Source organism: Colias philodice, chromosome 21, assembly GCF_061535455.1.
Source record: "Colias philodice isolate Cphi_HAF_F1 chromosome 21, ilColPhil1 Martin Lab GWU primary, whole genome shotgun sequence".
Taxonomy (NCBI): domain Eukaryota; kingdom Metazoa; phylum Arthropoda; class Insecta; order Lepidoptera; family Pieridae; genus Colias; species Colias philodice.
Genome location: NC_143106.1, coordinates 9630624 through 9650888, shown reverse-complemented (window position 1 = coordinate 9650888; position 20265 = coordinate 9630624). Strand labels below are relative to the sequence as shown.

The 20265-nt window shown below is 32.9% G+C and overlaps 2 protein-coding genes and 1 long non-coding RNA gene across 4 annotated transcripts in view; 1 reads left to right on the top strand and 2 right to left on the bottom strand.

Annotated features, from left to right (window-relative positions):
* Positions 1 to 1288: 1288 nt before the first annotated feature.
* On the bottom strand, positions 1289 to 12076 carry LOC149479121 (coiled-coil domain-containing protein 63-like). Its single transcript, XM_089708598.1, has 12 exons — positions 12011 to 12076; positions 10108 to 10233; positions 9392 to 9586; positions 8691 to 8830; positions 7901 to 8075; positions 7189 to 7368; positions 4642 to 4792; positions 4275 to 4446; positions 3032 to 3173; positions 2556 to 2686; positions 1888 to 2022; positions 1289 to 1397 (listed from the first exon to the last, which is right to left on the bottom strand). Exons 1-12 carry the CDS (start codon positions 12074 to 12076, stop codon positions 1361 to 1363), a joined length of 1650 nt encoding a protein of 549 aa, XP_089564724.1. The 3' UTR covers positions 1289 to 1360.
* Positions 5131 to 8055, top strand: LOC149479122 (uncharacterized). Its single transcript, XR_016317331.1, has 3 exons — positions 5131 to 5354; positions 6577 to 6668; positions 7207 to 8055. It is a non-coding gene; the product is annotated as an uncharacterized LOC149479122 (long non-coding RNA).
* Positions 12077 to 14915: 2839 nt separating the features above from the next.
* LOC149479120 (bicaudal D-related protein homolog) overlaps positions 14916 to 20265 on the bottom strand; it is an 86432-nt gene continuing 81082 nt past the window's right edge. For both annotated transcript variants that reach the window (XM_089708838.1, XM_089708839.1), the window contains exons 7-9: positions 18090 to 18242; positions 17475 to 17579; positions 14916 to 17017 (exon numbers count right to left, since the gene is read on the bottom strand). In XM_089708838.1, coding sequence (XP_089564964.1) covers positions 16889 to 17017; positions 17475 to 17579; positions 18090 to 18242 — 387 coding nt within the window. In that variant the 3' untranslated portion in view covers positions 14916 to 16888. The remainder of the gene's footprint in view (positions 17018 to 17474; positions 17580 to 18089; positions 18243 to 20265) is intronic.

The following is a 20265-nucleotide window of genomic DNA, read 5'->3' as shown; positions in this document are numbered from 1 at the left end:
GGTCTGTGTAGGTATACCTACTCGGCAGCCGACCGTCACGTGACATGCGCTACACAAAGCAGTGTTCGGAACCGTTCAAACAGTTTCACTTTTACCGTGGTTTCATAAAACCACACAACATTTTTTTTTACTGGAGGATTGCACAGAAATACTCGCGGGTATTCTATGTTATATACTAGCTTATTAATATAAAAATAAAAAAGCGTGTGTGCCGAGCACATGTCAGAAGTGAAACTTCTTTGGCAAGATTCAAAGATACCAAAATCGTCGCCCAACTCCATGACTTGACGGCATTGCCATGACGCGACATGTCACTTCAAGACAATTTTTAGTTGACACGTTTGCTCAGCACACGCGCTCTGTTTTTATTAAGTTGGCATTTTATATCTTAAATTATGTTTTTATTCTAATAGATTAGTCTTTTTTATTACATCTGTTCGGTCGTTTTTATTAATTTTACTTTTAATTTTTTTTTCTGACATTTTTTGACATCGGTTTCCCCAACTCTAGGGGCATGTAAATTTTATAATTTTGGCAACATTATTTTAGGTGCCGTCAGCGTCAGCGCTGCGTCTACGGGACTCTTTTCGTGGTGACGGCGTGCTATAAAGAATATTGTGTGTCGTGTGATAAACATGGCGGGAAATTTTGAATTGTCATTAATTGTCACTCTCACTTTGCATTTTGCAAAGTAAATTAATGTGTAAATTCCCGTATGTATTACTTTACTCTTTGAAATTAATGTACAAAACAGTAAATCCCAGAGCCATTTGTAATGTGTTTTGGATTTATTTAAATATGTCACACGCTAACCACATCTATACAAATATTATAAAGAGGAAAGGTTTGATTTTTTGTTTGTTTGTTTGTTTGTATGAATTGAATAGGCTCCGAAACTACTTGGCAGATTTGAAAAATTCTTTCACTGTTGGAAAGCTACATCATTTCTGAGTGACATAGGCTAGGTTTTATCCCGGAAATCCCACGGGAACGGGAACTATGCGGGTTTTTTTTTGAAAACGCGGGCGAAGCCGCAGGCGGAAAGATAGTGAGTAGATAAAATGTAACTCGTTTGATGCCACAACTACAAGCACAAAAATTGGATATGACCACATCATGAAAACTCGAATTGAATAAAGTAAGTTATATTCATTTACAACGTAACAATATTTTGTTCCTTGTATGTATTAAATTAAGTAAGTTCCTATCCTAATCAATTTAACTAAAATTTAGTATGTCTACTATACTTATTTTTTTTGAGGGTAATAGGTAAACAAAAACCTTTGAATCGTTTTACTATTATATATTTCGTAAAAATAACAAAGAGTTTAAAAAGGTACAGAAAAACGTGATATCGTAATTAATCCTTCTTTGGTCCACGATAAGGATGGCGCTTTCTGTAACAAAATGTAAGTAAATATAGAAATTATGTAAATAGTCAGTTTTTCTTCATGTAATACAATTATTTAGCAACTGCTAAATATTTGTATTACATGAATAATTAACTAATTATGTACATTCAAACCTCGTTATATTTTAACAACAATAAAAGTAATCAATTTATATAGCGTTTGAAATCCTCATAAAGTACCAAGTAACCCGCAACAACTATGTCCATGCAGTATTAACAGATAAGTAATAATTATACCGACCGCCTCCTCGGTAGTCGGTACAGTGGTTGACGCGTGAGCGTAAAACTGAGGGGTCCTGGGTTCGATTCCCGGTGGAGATGAAGAAAAAAAATGTCTCGGTCTGGTAGGACACAGAAGGCTGATCGCCTACTTGTCCCTAAAGAAAATCGATCAGTGAAACAGATGTATAATGCATCTGCCCCTTACCCCACTAGGGGACATGGGACTTCACTACACTACTAATAATTATACTAACGCTGGAATAGTGAGTGTATAAATTCCAAACTTAGTGTTAACATCTTCCAACTTGAATATCCCTTGAATATATTCTTTATCAGCCGGTACTGCTGGTGTCTCAAATACAAGGTTCATTATGTAGTCTTCTACACAGCTGTAATATAGAATTAAATGATAATAAAGTTAAGGCATGTACATTGTACAGTAAAACAGGTAAAGATTTTCTAAATAATTATAAAAATGGATTAAGTATACAGCGTGACTTGTTATAGGTGTAATAATTTTAAAGGGGTGAAATTATAGCTCATTTGGAGTAAAAAAACTAACAAAAAATGCTTTTAAAACGTTTTTATTACTTACTTTTTATCGTTTACCCTAAAAATTATGCAAATTAAAAAAATAAGTTAAAATATCAAATAATATTTCTGAAACTAATAAGTTTGGACTAGGTAATGTTTACTTAGTTTTACTCAAAATAAGCTATACTGTCACCTCTTTATAACTAACTATTACACCTTTAACAAATCATCTTGTATAGGTACTTGGTTTAATTTATATGTATTATTGAAAAGGATTTTATTTCTGGCTATTTATTAAAAAAAATTAAGATTTCAAAGAAGTTTCACTTCTGACTGGTGTGCTCGGCACATACTGCTTATAAATAAGAAAAAGCTAAGCAGTTCATACTAAGCGCAAGGCTGGTACGGCACCAGCTTTTCAATCTTATTGGGCCGTAGTGTCTCCACGTAAGGGTCGGCTACCAGCTTGGTTGTGGGGGGCGCGGGGCCTTTGCGCGCTTTGGGGGTGGGTGCCGGGGGCTAAAGGATCGCAAACACGTAAAGAACATACATATATTTGTACCGATAACATGTTACACAGAGTTATGTAGGTATGTAGGTAAATATTTACAAAAAAAGTTGGTAAGACGGAACATTAATATTTTTTTGGTCAGAAACAAAGAAACTATAAATTTTAAATAGAATATGAACGTTTATTGGGATAGGTACATAATACATATGAATATTTTTTATCTCGATATTTATTATTTTTTTGTTATCTCATATTTTTCACATTTGTAGGTATGAATTATTTTATTTTATTTCATCATGCCAAAAATTGAACAATACGTAAAAACTAAATTAACAAAAAAAATATACCATTACCTTAACAGCGCCATACACCACTTCGATGAGGCTCTTCACCTCCGACTCCAGAATCCTGAGGAACTTGCGCACGTTCCACTTGGTGACCTCCTTGTGGTTGCCTAGCAACGACAACAGCGGCGTCACGTCGCATCTCGCCAACCTGGAGTATCATTATCATCTATACTAATACTAGCGGTCCGCCCCGGCTTCGCCCGTGGTACATATTTACGTTTTCTCTACATAAAAACCATCCTCGTACTTCAAGGAATATAATAAAAAAAGAATTATCGAAATCGGTTCAGCCGTTCTCGAGTTATGCGCTTACCAACACATTTTGCGATTCATTTTTATATATAAGAAGATTATAAAGCTGAAGAGTTTGTTTGTTTGAACACGCTAATCTCGGAAACTACTGGTACGATTTGAAAAATTGTTTCGGTGTTAGATTGCCCATTTATCGAGGAAGGCTATATATCATCTCGCTAAGACCAACAGGAGCGGAGCACTGCGGGTAAAACACCTCATCACCATCATCATCATTATCACCACTTTAACATCATCGGCTCTTATAAATGTAAACCCTCTATAAATGGTAAACTTTTGTTTAGAAACACAATTTCAGCTAAATTTAAATGAACATGTTGCAAAGCTGTGTTGACGAAAACACTGTGTGTTGTAGAGAATTTGTACGACCCGCGAAGGCGCAAAAAACCGAAATTTACTTATTAATAATTTATTGTAAAAAAATTACATTATAAATTATTCCTAACTTAAACTACGTCCCTCCCGGTTCAAAGTTGGAACCAAGAGTGCTCGTCGTCCTCGGCGGGGCAGCTACAGCGTCGCGGTGGTGGTGACTGGTGATTGCCGCAACACTCTCTGGAATCGCAGGTGTGCGCGATGTCGCAATAGCTATCAAGTGCAAGTCCTTCTTGGGTGGCCCAATGCATCCTCTAATAATTAACCCATTGACCACCGAGCGGCCCGATCGGGCCGAGACACAATAGATTTTCTATTGTGTCTGTGATCCGAGGACTGACGGATTAAGGGGTGTTATATAGGTACATAACAAGAGTTGATAGCGCAATTTTATTGCTAAACAAATGTTTACCATGAATTAAGCTTGACAGTTACCAAATGTTTTTGTATTTTATTCATTAAACTGCTTGACTTACAGAGCGTGCTGAACAAAATTATACCCTACAGGCGGCAGAAACCTTTGAAGCAACCCTCTCTTCCAGTAATTACAAATGGCACAGACCTAACAAGATCATCGATTCCTCTCAACACTTTCAAGATGGTGGCTTCAGCGTTATTATTAGCTTCCAATATGCCGCGCACTTGTTCCTTTTTGTTCTCCAATTCTAGACGTATTTCGGTTAATCGCTTGTCTTGTTTCTCCTCTCTTGCTTCGTTTATGTCGCGTTGGTCCACTGTAACAATGTTTGTGTAGCGACGTTAACCGACATTCAATTAATTAGCTGTTTTAACTGATGTAGTATTTTTTTTCTATATCAGTGGCTCCACGGCGCACGCATATGCAGTTTGATACAATTTTGGGTTAGCTCACTACAATTGAGCAAACCCACGGGTAACAGCTAGTTTAATATAGATGTTATAAAACTTACTAATAGTTTGTCTCATTATCTCCAACTCCTTTCTAATGAAAATGGATTCTTGCAACACTTCGCAGAGTAGCACAAAGATAGAGAAATTTTGAATTTCGTTTGCTCGGAAGTGATTAATAACGGTAGTTATTCTATCCGAGCCGGCGTATTGCTGGAAAATAACGTAAGCATATTAACTGCAAGACTAGAAAACCTGAATCTATACTAATATTATAAATGCGAAAGTAACTCTGTCTGTCTGTCTGTTACTCAATCACGCCTAAACTACTGAACCAATTTGCATGAAATTTGGTATGGAGATATTTTGAAACCCGAGAAAGGACATAGGCTACCTTTTATTGCGAAATATGTACCACGGGCGAAGCCGGGGCGGACCTCTAATAATATTATAAATGCGAAAGTGTGTTTATTCGTATTAATGTGACATGGCCATGGGTAACTTTTGACAGCGGTGAAACGACTGATACTAATGCGAATTTAACATCAGGGGAATCCGCGGGCAAAGAAAAATATATGAATATTGTTTTCAATAAAAATGATGATGATGATTTTGTTCATGAAATTAATAATAATTCCATAATTCCAGGGCCCTGGTGAAAGCGCCCAACGACCGGGCGAGTTTATACGTTCGCTAGCTATGCAGATACTGAGCCATCTGCGCACACGCGGCTTGTGGATAGAGAGCATAGCGTACGGGATGTGGGTGGGAATAGGTAGGTGGTTTACTTTAATCAGTGATCAGTCGTAAGAATTTCCAATTTTAGGAAGATTAGAAAAATGATTTTAACAATAGTTAGGGAAATTTCGATTGACAGAAAAATTACGATAAGTCAGGAAAAATTAGTATAAGTCAGGAAAATTTCCATAAGGCGGGAAAATTTCTATAAGCTGGAAAATTTCCATAAGAAAGGAAAATTTCTATACGCCAGGAAACTTTCTATGAACAAGGAAAATTTCTATAAGTCAGGAAAACTTCTATACGCCAGGAAAATTTATATAGATAAGGAAAATTTGTATAAGTCAGGAAAATGTTTGTAAGCCAGGAAAATTTCTATACGCCAGGAAAAATTCCATAAGAAAGAAATTTCCATAAGTCCGGAAAATTCCATAAGTCCGGAAAATTTCTATACGTCATGAAAATTTCTATACGCCAGGAAAATTTATATAAGACAGGACAATTTCCACAAGTCCGGAAAATTTCTATACGTCAGGAAAATTTCTATACGTTAGGAAAATTTCTATGTCGGAAAAATTTCTAAACGTTAGGAAAATTTATATACATTAGGAAAATTTATATACATAAGGAAAATTTGTATAAGTCAGGAAAATGTTTATAAGCCAGGAAAATTTCTATACGCCAGGAAAATTTCTATAGGTTAGGAAAATTTATATACGGTAGGAAAATTTATATACGGTAGGAAAATTTATATACATAAGGAAAATTTGTATAAGTCAGGAAAATGTTTATAAGCCAGGAAAATTTCTATACGCCAGGAAAATTACCATAAGAAAGGAAAATTTAAGACAGGAAACTTTCCATAAGTCCGGAAAATTTCTATAAGCCAGCAAAATTTCTATAAGCCAGGAAAATTTCTATACGTCAGGAAAATTTGTATAAGTCAGGAAAAAATATATACGCCAGGAAAAATTCTATAAGCCAGAAAAATATCTATACGTGAGGAAAATTTCTCTTTGCCGCAAAAATTTCTATAAGTCAGGAAAAATCCATAAGTCGGGAAAATTTCGATAAGACAGGAGAATTTCTATACGTCAGGAAAATTTCTATAAGTCAGGAAAATTTCGATAAGTCAATAAAAAATAATATTATAGATAAATTATGATAAAATACGTATTAAAGGCGATAGAAACGATTCAACTATAAAATATTTAAAAATGGTATGCATAATATATGACCTTATATTTCGTGTTTCTCAGAAATAATTCAGAAGAGAACTTAATACAACGGTTCGGTGAGATGGGAGAGGATACGGAAGATTGCTCTAAACCGTTGTTAGGCGATTGTGAAGGTAATATTATTATTTATTTAATTAAGTATTTAATTTGATAGATAAATTAAAAATTTAATCAGAGAGATAATGTAAAAAGCAGTTTTAATCCTACTAATATTATAAATGCGAAAGTTTGTGAGGATGTGTGTGTGTGTGTGTGTTTGTTACTCTTTCACGCAAATACTACTGAACCGGTTACAATGAAATTTAGCACACATATAGAAGGTAACTTGGATTAACACATAGGGTAGGTTTTATCCCGGAATTCCGACGGGAACGGGAACTATGCGGGTTTTCCTTTGAAAACGCGGGCGAAGCCTCGGGCGGAAATCTAGTAACTACATATTTTCTTATTTTTACTCCCCACAACGAGCTACAAACAAACCTCTTTTTGACTCGAATCAAGGTAAGTCACGCACGATCCACTAACAATAACTAAAAAACAACTAAAATTCACCTATTTAGCCACTAACCACTAACATTCATCTCATTAGCCACTAGCCACTAACATTCATTTCATTAGCCACAAGCCACTAACAAATATCTCATCAAGCAGTGCATCATGCTCCGAGATCTCCCGCTCGCACCGCGCCACCTCCTCCTGCCGCTGCAGCTCCTCAATTTCATCTGCTTCACAGACTCGTCGAGAGCCCTTTACGCGTAGAAATTCTTCAAGTTTAGCAAGGTGGTTGAGCTCGCCCTCGTATGATTGCATCTCCTGTGGGCACAATGATTCGGTTGTATTTTATAAGTAAGTTAAAAAAACGCGAGCGTGTGTGCCAAGCACACGTGTCAGAAGTGAAACTTCTTTGGTAAGATTCAAAGATACCAGAATCGTCGCCTCACCCATCTAGCGATGGTATTGCCATGACGCGATCTTGAAATTTTACTCTCAACGCGCCTAAAGAAGTTCCACTTCAAAAACAACAAAACAATTGCGACCAAATCTACCATTTTATATAAAGCTTTGAAAAATAAATAGATAAATAGAAAAATCATCTACTCTAGGAAATAAAGTACACAGATTAATAGGTAATTATTAGAAAAAGACTTGATAGAGAAAGAACAAAAAAAAAGACAAGTATACTATATATCACAGTGAGCTTATGATTTTTTTTCAGCACTTGCTGCACGCGCACTAACGTGATATAAAGTATAAACCTGTAAATTTTGTATAATTCATTGTTCAAACTATTTATTTAGTGTTTAAATAAACTTCATCACAATTTCATATTGTTTTATTATTATACCGATATATCCCTATTAAGCTGGAACAGGCCCTTCCACTTCAACGCCTCCACCTTCCTGCAGCACTCGTCTCTATCCCCAAACGCGTTGGTGGCTATCTCCAGGATGTCCATCAGGTACTCCTTGCCTTTCACCAGCTTGCCGATCGTGCGGTTCCATTGGATGTTGAAGTCGTTTCTGAGGGAATATTTTTTTTTGTGGTATAAATAAAATGTGTCACTTTTTTTTTCATTTAGGCATATAGAGGAGTTATTTTACGTTATTATGAAGAAATTATCAAAACAAATGATATCCTAAAAAAAAATTAAATATATTGAATTTCAATATGGCAGTTTTATTTAAATTCTACAATGCGTGCATATTCGATTGAAACATTAGTAGTTATGCTATCTGAAATGTAAAGACACATAAAAGTTTTAATCAGAAGGTTCGGTGCTGGGAGTAAGGAGCAAATCAAGTATCGTATTTAAAAACTGCTACACCAATTTTCATTCTGTTTTCACATATGGATCGTGTGATGTGGAGGAAGGTTTTAGAAGGTATCTAATATGTTAAAAAAATGCCACAAAACCCGTGGCGTCGTTTTGAAGTGAAACTTCTTTGTGCGTGTTGAGAGTAAAATTTCAAGATCGCGTCAATACCGTCACTTCATGGAGTAAAGTGACGATTTTGGTATCTTTAAATCTTGCCAAAGAAGTTTCACTTCTGACACGTGAGCTCGGCACACACGCTCTTTTGTAAGATTAATCATACACAGACAGCGATAAGCGAATGTTTTATACTAATGAAAACCTTTCGACCAGCAGCCTATCAATTTCCTCCCGGACTCTCTTATTGTCGGTGTTGACGAGACAAAAGCGCTTTGTTGCCAGATCCAAGCGATTCTCCATGCGCCGGAGACGGTTGTTCGCGTTTTCTATCATAGCAAGCTCCTGAGAAGTTATAGGGAAAAAATAATGTGCCATATTTTATGAATAAAATCTTTTATATTAGACTAGGTTTCTGCCCGCGGCTTCGCCCGCGTTTTCAAAGAAAAACCTGTTCCCGTGGGATTTCCGGGATAAAACCTATCCTATGTCTTTTCTCGGGTATCAAAATATCTCTATACCAAATTTCATGCAAATTGGTTCAGTAGTTAAGGCGTGATTGAGTAACAGACAGACAGACAGAGTTACTTTCGCATTTATAATATTAGTATGGATTGTATTCTTATTTTTTTTCCCTATGAAAAAATGCATTTAATAACATAATTTTAAATAAAAATTAAAACTAATTTAAATTGAAATTATATAATAACTTAGATCAGAACTAGTAAGACATGTAAAGATCACAGATAAAACAAGAATCATCAAAATTGGTTCACACTAAGTACAATAAAAACTACAAGATACATAGTTACTAGAAAAAGAAAAAATACGAACCGTCGGAGGTTCGAAAAATACACACGAAGTAATAAGTACGTAAAGATCACTACACCTACTCCTTATACTTACATCAGCTTCAGTAGGAACTTTCTTCAGCAGTTCCACAAGCTGTTTCTGCGCGAGGTAGTTCAGGCAGTCTAGCTCTGCCTGCTGCGCGCGCTCGTCTCTCAGCACACCTTCTAGATGCTCATATTCCACGATGGATTTCTTCGTGCCACTTTTGACTAGGTTATCTCGGAGGGCGTGCTGGCCTTTTTTAGCTAGCTGTATGATTTTGGAATTATGAAGTTACATAATATTATAAATGTAAGAAATGTTCTCTCTCACACAAATATTGGTAAAAGCAAAAGATATGTAAAAGTATGAAATAAGAAAATTATATCAAAATCTATTTGAATGAAATCAAAGCTAATCGATCTAAATCTAAAGCGTTTGTAGAGTAGGCAGCTGAAAATAAGAATCTACATAAACTTTATTTCTATACTCGCTCTAACTAACTACTTAATAATATAAAGCTGAAAAATTTGTTTGCTAATGCGCTCATCACAGAAACTACTGCACTGATTACAAAAAATAGAAGGCTATAAAATCCTGCTGTGAATAATTATATTACCTATATTTGTTTATGACATTATCTACATAAAGGACGTACTGCAATAAATATGTTTACCATAAAAAAATTGAATATTCTAATAACATTATTTTTTATAAAAACCTGCAACCTGAAATATACAATTTGCAGCAACGTTTTTCCCTTAAAGCTTTCGTAATATTATAAGCCTTACGTTAATACACAGCAGGGTCTCTTTTAGCTCGTTAGCAAGGATGCCGATCTGCTTTTCCTGCGGTGCGAGCTGCGGCACGCCGCCAGCGCGCTTCTCCACGCTACATGTTGGCGCCAATTTTTGGAACTATATTGAAAATTATAATTTATGTGTAGAACGTACTATTGAAATTTATGTGTAGAACGTAGATCTATTTTGAGTAAGGTTTATTTTGTTGGTATGAATAATGATGGGTTTCATGATATGATTTAGGTTCTCTTTATGATAACTTTTTTACATACATATTTTATAAATAGTGAATGTAGGGTTAGAGTCATAAACCAAGATTTCCCAGTGCTTTCGGGTGTTTATTAGTTTATGGCACTGAATTTATGCTACTTTCTACTAATAAGTACTTTCATAGTAGAATAACCCTTATTAAAACGCTGGGAGCTATACTTCCCACGTCTCAGATTGAAGTAAATCGTGTTTTATTTTTATATGCTTAAAGCTAATGCAGTGTAATATTTATCTACGCAATCTTAACATTTTAGAGAACTTTTTTTCATGGAAACACTTTTCAGAGAATTATTACATGTCATGGTAAACACACGTCAAAGTTAGGTGACGTGATTTTGCAGCCGAAAACGACCGTTATTTTTTAGTTTTTGGTGTAGTGCTCAAAAAAAATTAGATAAGTAGATTTGAGTTCTAGCTATGTAAACTAGACTATATTACGGTTGCGTGAAACGTAAAAATATGCCCAGAATCTTTCGTATATACCTTGGTAGAGTCGATTGAAATTAAGTCTTTAAGTGGGAAGATATCATCCCAGTGTTCGTCACTGCACACGACATTCGGAAATTCTATATATAAAATCTGTGTGTCTAAAAAATCTTTTTTAGTTGGTATAAGCAACTTATTTATTGTTATTCGTTATTTCCTGATCAGATAATTAGAAATCTTAACTCAATACATTAGTATTTACCTATTGTTTTTATTTTGTTTTAGAAAAATGCCATTTTTTATGTTGAAGTCATTCATTTTTCAATTCCCGAATTCTTCCCTCAGTAAAAGAAACTTGCATTGATGAGTACTTTCACCTCCTTTATTAAAAAACTTGATCTTTATAATTTTTTACGATAACATTAAATTCACAAGTGGAGTCAGGGCAACTAACTAGTGTTTTAAAATATTGATGTCTGGAGTGGACACTGGGAGCTATAGTTCCCACCTTTCCAAACTTTTACAAGAGATAACAGATGACGGGATATATACTTCCCACCGAAAAAAGGGTACTTCCCCCCCACTAACCCCTTTTTTGTGTGTATTTTTGAAATCTACGACCCAAAATTACCCAGGAACGTATATTACTTTTCTGTTAGCTCCTCCACAGGCTCGCGTTTGAATAAGGGATAAAATGTAAAGTGAAAGCTCTGCAAGTTTAGACACTAGATGGCGTTGTGAGGAACGGCCTTTCACAGTCTGATCTATTTTTTTCTTATAAATATAGGTACGGGTACCTACATGTTTTCTGTTGAACCATACTTAACTCTAGGAACGATTTTGACGGGATTCAGTAGACAAATTAAAACAAGTCAGGAAGAAGCTTACGGTGCATTTACATCTAAAGAACATAGAGCTAGAGTAAAAGCAAGAGCATTCTTTCGTGACCATTTAGTGTTAACGAAAACTCGTATTCAGTATTAGAACATTGCCTAGAATCTTTTCGAACGCTCTAAGAACAACGAAAGAATGCTCTATGCCTGTTTACAGGTTAAACTAAAATAATTTGACATAGTTGGGTTAGATTGAGCATTTGCTCGTTCAATGTAAATGAACCGTACTCTACTAGCTTATTTGAAAAATATACGTTTTGAGTTTGAGTTGAGTTAAATATCTATTTAATATTTCGGTTGTTTACCGTTCGTTGAACATTGCTCAATTCGGCCTCAGGGTCCACAGTTTTCTGTTCCACTTGGGCGGGCATTTTAAATTATTTTTACGATTTTATTCTCAAGTAAAAAGTAGAAGTAGCAAAACAGACGTTGACAATATTAATTCTTCTTATTTTATGCTGTCTATGCAATATATTCTAAATGAGGTAAAACTAGTTCTGACCTCATTTTGTTACTGTTCAAAATTGCTGTATCTATTTTGTTCAATAGGTAAATATGGGTTTTTAAAACCTGTCTTTAAAAAATAAAGATTTAAGAAAAAGTATTGAGCTTATTCATTTCTTTATATCGTAAGAAGTAACATAACTACTTATATCAAGAATTTTTAAGGTATTTGGGTATAATTGTATGGTATAATCTATTATTCATAGTGACTGATATACAATGGTTTATCTAACAACCATCATTTGCTTGAGGAAATTTTATTGCTTTAAAAAGATTAAGATGTAGTTATATGTGTAGATATAATATTTAGGTATGAGTTATTATAGCTCTATACATTTCTTTGTTTTCTATTTAAAAAGACGATAAGTATAAATAAAACACCATGATTTCAATTCATTCTTTATTCATTATTTCACATAATACATAGATGTAAATAAAACTAGTCACAGTAGATCTATATTAAGTACTTAGTATCTATAAGTACGCTGTTAGAAATTAAAATTTCATAATTTATTAACTAATTTTCTATAATATATTGCAAGATACGTAAAAAGAAACGTTAACAAAACGACGGCAAAAAAATAAATAATTTTAATTTAGAAACAGAACAGTTCAAGAAAAGTTGTTACGATTGTTAGAAAATTAATTGAGAAATTTTTAAGAATTAGTGTAAAGAATGCCCTTGACCTACCTACGTAAAAAATAACGATTACAATAGTAATTGTTCTTGTCAGAAACTAATGCTTTCCCGCGATTATCCTGTTAATTTCAAATACAAAACATTTTACTACAATTTTATGTGTAGGTACTTTGGAATATTGAAAGCATTCTCACAAATTTTAGATGAAAATAACAAAGAAAATCAGTTATTTCGTTTTTATTTTACGAAAGTGAAAAATCTTATGTAATCGTTATTTTTTAACATACGTGGGTTTTTTAACAATTTTATGAAACACGGATTGATTATAAAATATATAGAACCAGTGTAATGAAAGAAGTTAAGAAAACAGATGCACTAAAATAGTTATAAAAGAATATTTATAAGAATACAGCAAAAAAAAACTTAAAAGAAATGACTATAAAATACAGAACACACATTTGTGCAAAAATATAGAATTATACATAAAACTAATATACATAATAAATTATATTGCATTTCACATATTATGAACCTGTTTACAATTCAGTCTTAAAAATAAATTATAAAAATAATAAGCATTATAATAATAAGAATTAAAATTAAGTACATAAAATATTAAGTAGAATTATTGAATATTAAGTATAAGTAGTATTCTAGTGTGGAATGTAAAATGGAATTAGAAATATTATAATCTGTGATGAAAATAATATAGATAAAATATACATCGTAGCTGTCAAATGGAATAGATTTAAAGGCATATTTAATATTTATCTTTCCTTATAAAATATTACAACTATTTTCATTGTTATTATTACTAATGCACAATGTAATATCGCCAACATGCATTTTTGTACTTTCAAAAATAGAGCGATATTGAAATGTTGTAAATTAAACAGAAATATACAAATACTGTTACGATTAAAATAAAGCATAATATTATGTTTATTACTAAAAAATTCACTATGAAAAAAAATGGAAATTACGATATTAATCTCTGAGGAAAAATTAAAAAAGAAAAATCTACTATAAAGCGTAACTACATAGATTTAAGAGTATTGTAAATTTTGAAAAAAATATTATTTTTTGTCTCTATCACTATTAATTAGTAATAGACAAGAGAGGGCACATTAAATGTTGCTTATATTAAAAGTTAAAACACTTGTCTTTTTTAAACCACAATATTGGTGCTATGATCAACTTCATTTAGTTGCACTATATCTCATTTTACAATTATGAAGTATATTTTCCTTGTAATTAATATCTTACTTGTATGTATGTTTGTTAAATATTTAGAATCTGGACCAGAAAACATCTGATTTCCATAACCGAATTTATCCAAAATTCTTAAATTTTATCTAACACGCTACATATTTCTCGAAAAATATGAGATATTTTTTGACATAATTTTCAACAAGTTTTCTAAATTTCTATATGTATAGTTAAAAAGTTTCAACTCAATATCTTATATATAAAATTCTCGTGTCACAATGTTAGTCTGCATACTCCTCCGAAACGGGTGGACCGATTCACATGAAATTTTCTGTGCATATCGGGTAAGTCTGAGAATCGGCCAACATCTATTTTTCATATGTACCACGGGCGAAGCCGGGGCGGACCGCTAGTGATATATATATAATATTATATTTTGATTCTAAGTGCAACTAAATAAAGTTAATGCACAAATACACACAGTTGCGTTACAATAACACATCTTATTGTAATTAATAGTACCTTTGTAAAATAAAACTACGAATTAAGTACATTTCATAAAATAATCTCTACGACAAATTTAAATTAGTGCTCCTTAGACGCTACAATAAGGCCAAATCTATACTAATATTATAAAGCTGAAGAGTTTGTTTGTGTGAACGCGCTAATCTCGGGAACTACTGGTCCGATTTGAAAAATTCTTTCGGTGTTAGCTAGCTCATTTATCGAGGAAGGCTATAGGCTATATATCATCACGCTACGACCAACAGAAGCTGAGCCACGCAGGTAAAACCGCGCGGAGCAGTTAGTTGTTAAAATAAAATTTAAGGCATAGAAAGGCGTGATTTATTTTTAAAAACAATTTTCTCTCGGCTAAGGCACGTCTTGTAATTTTTTTACTTAGGTTAAGAATTCATAAAGTATTTTATTCGTATTGTAGCAGATCGTCTCTATTAATAATATGGCTATTAAATGATTATAATGTGATGGCCTTTATGGGCATAAGTTTTTATTTAGTATTTTGTCTTTGTGTGAATACTGTAAAATTATTATAGAAAATGTTTCACTTGACTGAGTAAATTATATTTTACGGCAATTTTTTAACGTGCAAATATAATTTAGATAAAAAAAATAAGCAATCGAATAATAACTCACAGACCAAACTGTGATTTTTATAATTCTCTTTCGTTTTTTTGTTTAAAATAAATAAAAAAACTCGAAGTTTATCAAATTAAAGATAAATACTAAATAAAAACCACACCCTATGCCTGTAAAATCTAATCTATTCTATAAATTCTAAGTGCATTGCATTATATGTAAATTATACCTATGTGTTATTTACATAAAATGGACGGTTAGAGACTGTTAACAAAATGGCCGACATAATAAAAAAAATACATTGAAATCTTCTTTTTGAAGTCGGTTAAAATTGTATAAAAATCGTTCGTTATGTATGTACATTCGAATTCGGAATATGTTGTACCGTCAACTATAAAATATTTCATAAATTAAAAGATATTATTTAAGTGCTATTGCACAAAATTAACTACGTGCATAAGTATAAGGATAAAAATTAATTATAATAATATTTTTATAAGAGTATCATTGTGAATGCGCATACTTCGATGAAGTCAAATTGTAGAAAATAAAAAATATTTGCACATTTGGCGGGAATTAAAAAAAATGGCATTGACAGCTGTCAAAAGTTTTGACTTTTTGTTATGACTTAAAATGAAGTCTCAATAAGATGGGGAAACTTTGAAAATGTTTATTTACTTAAATAGGCATTTAAAGTTTTTTCCTGACAACTTACAATGCTGTTTTTAAAATGTTGGTCTATTTTTATATATCTTATTTTTGCAATACATAACATATACGGGGTCTTAAAAATAATTATAATCATGTAAATTGTAAAGGATATGCAGACAGATAATATACAATATTTAATAACAATTAGAACATGCTGTATATTCATATATAAGTCGTGTTTTTGAACAGAACTGTGAATTCGAGTATGCAATATACAGGATGTTCTTTTGATCACCAATGAAAGAGGACAAAATATACAGCATGTTCAAATTAATTTAAGGCACATATATCATTGAAAATACATAATATATTGTGTATGCACATACACAGGGTGTTGTCTCCGATGACAATTGAAAATTTAACTTGATAGTTATATACAGTGGCAGACGGTAAATTAGAAACACGTAACACGATGAAGTAGTCATCATATTTATTTAACATTTGTGTAACAAAGTATTAGAGATTAAGCATTATTTCATATGTAATAGAACACTCGTTTATCTATACTAAATATGAAATGATTAATCCAATACTTTGTAACATTAATCTTCTATAATACAAAAATGAATCGCAAAATGTGTTGGTAAGCGCATAACTCGAGAACGGGTGGTCCGATTTCAATAATTCTTTTTTTATTATATTCCTTGAAGAAGATGGTTTTTACGTAGAGAAAACGTAAATATGTACCACGGGCGAAGCCGGGGCGGACCGCTAGTCTTTATATATAAAAATGAATCGCAAAATGTGTTGGTAAGCGCATAACTCGAGAACGGGTGCTCCGATTTCGATAATTCTTTTTTTATTATATTCCTTGAAGTATGAGGATGGTTCTTACGTAGAGAAAACGTAAATATGTACCACGGGCGAAGCCGGGGCGGACTGCTAGTTTTAAATAAATACGATGCCTACTTCATCGTGTTACGTGTTTCTAATTAACCGTCCACCACTGTATTTATAATGACAATGATCGAAAATTTCATATTAATATATATTTATAAATGTCATATACAGGATGTTCTCATCACCGATGGAACAAACCCAACAATCTACTCGCACGGCTCGGAGTCGGCGCAGGCGCAGGTAACTTGCGACGTTTCTCCGATGTTAGCTTGTGTTTCATCTGCTCTTCTATTAGCTCTTGCATGTCCATCTGGAAACATTTAATTATATTTGGTGTTAAAAACAATGAATAAATAAAAAAAATGTTGTGTGGTTTTATGAAACCACGGTAAAAGTGAAACTTAGGCACAAAATTATCGTATTTGTACGATAATTATCGTACGGTTCGACCGTCACGCGACATGCGCTACACAGACCAAAAAGTTTGAGACGATGTAATAAAAGTTTCACTTTAAAAAGAATTAAATGTAGGTTTTGTTGAATCTTAATAGCAATTGAGGCTATAAGATATCAAAATAAGCATGCTTTCACTTCGGTTAGTGTTATTTACTTAAAAAATTGGAACTACTCCGATGATCTGTTAAACATCAAGGTACCTTCAATACCTATACGAGTAGCTACCATGTTGTCTAATTGTCTTTGTATTTTACGTTAAATTTTAAAAGACTTCAAATAATTAGAAGATGATGAAGATGATGAGCACGTACCTGCCACTGCTCGAGCTGCTGCCCCAGGTCGATCTTCTGTCGCACCGCCTCGTACAGCTGGCTGTTCGCCTGCATCAGTTCCACGCGGGTCTTCGCCAGCGATACCTGTGAATTGAAAGGTTGTGGGTATATTTTTTTGTAAAATACATATGTAAACTCAAACATTTATTTATTCAACTAGACTTCGTTTTGAATTGAATGAATGACTGGTTCAATTGAAAAATTTGTCATCACGCTGCGACAAAAAGGAGCGGACCGATAATACAAAATGAAAAATAGGGAAGAATGATGAAGAATATTGTTTTTGAATGGTTTTCTTCAACCTTTTTCTGTCCACCGCTAGAAATAGGCTTAAAGCAAGTTATTTCGATTAGTTTATTTGGCAATAACAGCTTTTCGTATCTGATCCTATCTTAATAAAAATTTAAACGTGAATGTTTCTAAGAATGCACTAAAAATTTCTAAGAATGAAACAATTTCCCTATGTTATGTTTTCTCTCCAGATCCTTCTTTGTGCCTTAGCTACTAAATGTTAAACAAAAAATTTTTCCTGTGCCAAAAATATTGCAAAATTGGACAAGCCGTTAGGTAAATAAATAACTGATGTCCACAAACCTCAGCAGCCTTCTTTCTCTCGATAGCGTCATCTCTCTCTTGCCTTGCGCGGGACACCGCCTCATCATTCTGCAGGCTCGTGTCGTTCACGTCGTTCATGAGTTTATCCCGTTCTTCGGCTGCTGCGCGGAGTTCGACTTCGGCTACTGACAGCTGAAATGGACATTTTTTTTAACTCTTAATTATTGAAGAAAACAAGTATGTATGTATGATGTGCCTCTAGATACAAGGTATTTTTGTTATAGAAGGATATATTCATAGTAATGACGTAAAAAATTATATGACATAAAAGGTGGAGAGAATGATATGGAAAATTGAATAAGATTGGAAAGCATCGATTGCAAGCTAAAAGTGAAAAAAAAAATGAAATTAAACATTCGAAGAATAGACGCATTTGGACGTAGTTCTGAAAATTTTTTTGATCCAATTTAAAAAAAAAGGCTTGACAATAATATGCAATTTAAAAATCATCTGTTAAAATTACATATTCAGCGAATGAATAGTAAAAAAAAAGTAGATTTATCAAGGTATGTCTTCATTCGATTATTTTTTTATATTATCATTTGGTAATACATCACCATGACTCATACCAACGTATACAAATCACTTTCAATTACTAGACTCCATTACCTAATTACGAGCTATTATCTCACACCCGTATTTACTTTTAACTAAATAAGCACTACAGTACGGCCTTGGAAAAATATTAAATTGAAGGCCGTACACTTTCACTGCATTTATTTCTTTGTGACATTCACAAACCGACGTTCAAAATAAATGGTTTTTATTTAAATACCATATAAGTAAATATGTAAATTCAACATGTTTTTATATTTTTTATTTCCTTGTGAATAGCATTAGGTCATGCTGTATTTTTATAAGATACAACTGATTTTTATTGGTCGAAAGTTTTCGGACCATATTAACGTTTGTAAGTAATTTATATATCAGACTCTATAACAGACTTCACAGACGTTAAATTTCATCTAGATCGGTTCAGCCGCTTTACGTGTAAATAAAAAGCTATCAAAAAATAAACGCACATTTTCACTAGAATTCTTTATTTCATCAGGATATAAAATTTAACCTTGATACAACAAGTTTAAAGAACCGCTTTTAGGTATTTTAGAAATTATTAATGCTAGTATATAAATGGCAGATTTTATGATCTAAGACCAAATGTAGATTTTGACCACATCGCCAAAAAAGGAAATGACCATAGCCAAAATGGTCAGTATCCTTAAAAGAAAAACGTGGGCAGATGCGTAGGCGATATTTTCTATAAATTAAATGATGTCAGATTAAGGATGTGTATGACTAATGTATGCCAGCGTATTTACTCGTGTTTACGTCTTTTTTAAACAAAGCCTGAAAATACTAATTTTCAAACAAAAAATTAACACCAAAATGTAAAGTTTAAAAAAAATGTTTTTTCGAGTTTGGTGATACGTTTAAAGCGATTATAAATTATTTACCACCTATCTATTGAGAACGGCTAAACCGTAACCGATTATTATATTAAGCAGAATGCTTCTTACTGATAGTCCAAAAGTTTTTTCAAGGAAACAATAAGTGACCCGGAAAGTTAGAAAATGTTAGTGAAAGTGAATTTAAGTTAATGCGATATAAAACTCGGCGAAATTTTTAAATATTTATTATTTAAATGTGTGTTTTCCTTTTATTTTATCAATTTAGCGAGAATTTATCGATAAATTACTTTAAAATATACATAAGAAATTGATTTTATGGTCAGACCTGTTGTTTTTTATTCATCCATATATTCAATATGCCAATTAAATTAATCTAAACATAATTCGAATATTGGTATTCTGAGACACGATAATGGTCGACTTTTTCTAATTTGTTTTTAACAAAAGAGGAGAATATATTTCTGTCCTAATACAACGTAAACGTAGCTAGGAGAATTAGAATGAATCAATATCCTAACATATTTTTATTAGTTTAGTTTGATAACATTGTTTAAAATAAGTGGCAATACCGTCACGTCATGGAGTAAGACGACGATTTTTGGTATCTTTGAATCTTGCCAAAGAAGTTTTACTTCTGACACGTATGCTCGGCAGACACGCTCTTTTTATGTATATATAAGGGGCCATCTATTGAGATAATTAACAACCATCTGAATCAATATAAAAATACAAAATAAAATGGTTCG

What these genes read in the sequence shown, in the direction of transcription:
- LOC149479121 (XM_089708598.1), bottom strand. Translation starts at nt 12,076, where the DNA reads ATGCCCGCCCAAGTGGAACAGAAAACTGTGGACCCTGAGGCCGAATTG. An exon ending in AGCTTAATAGGGATATATCG is followed by an intron (nt 7,369 to 7,900) that starts GTATAATAATAA and finishes TTGTGCCCACAG; the next exon opens with GAGATGCAATCATACGAGGG. An exon ending in GGAATCGATGATCTTGTTAG is followed by an intron (nt 3,174 to 4,274) that starts GTCTGTGCCATT and finishes ATGATACTCCAG; the next exon opens with GTTGGCGAGATGCGACGTGA.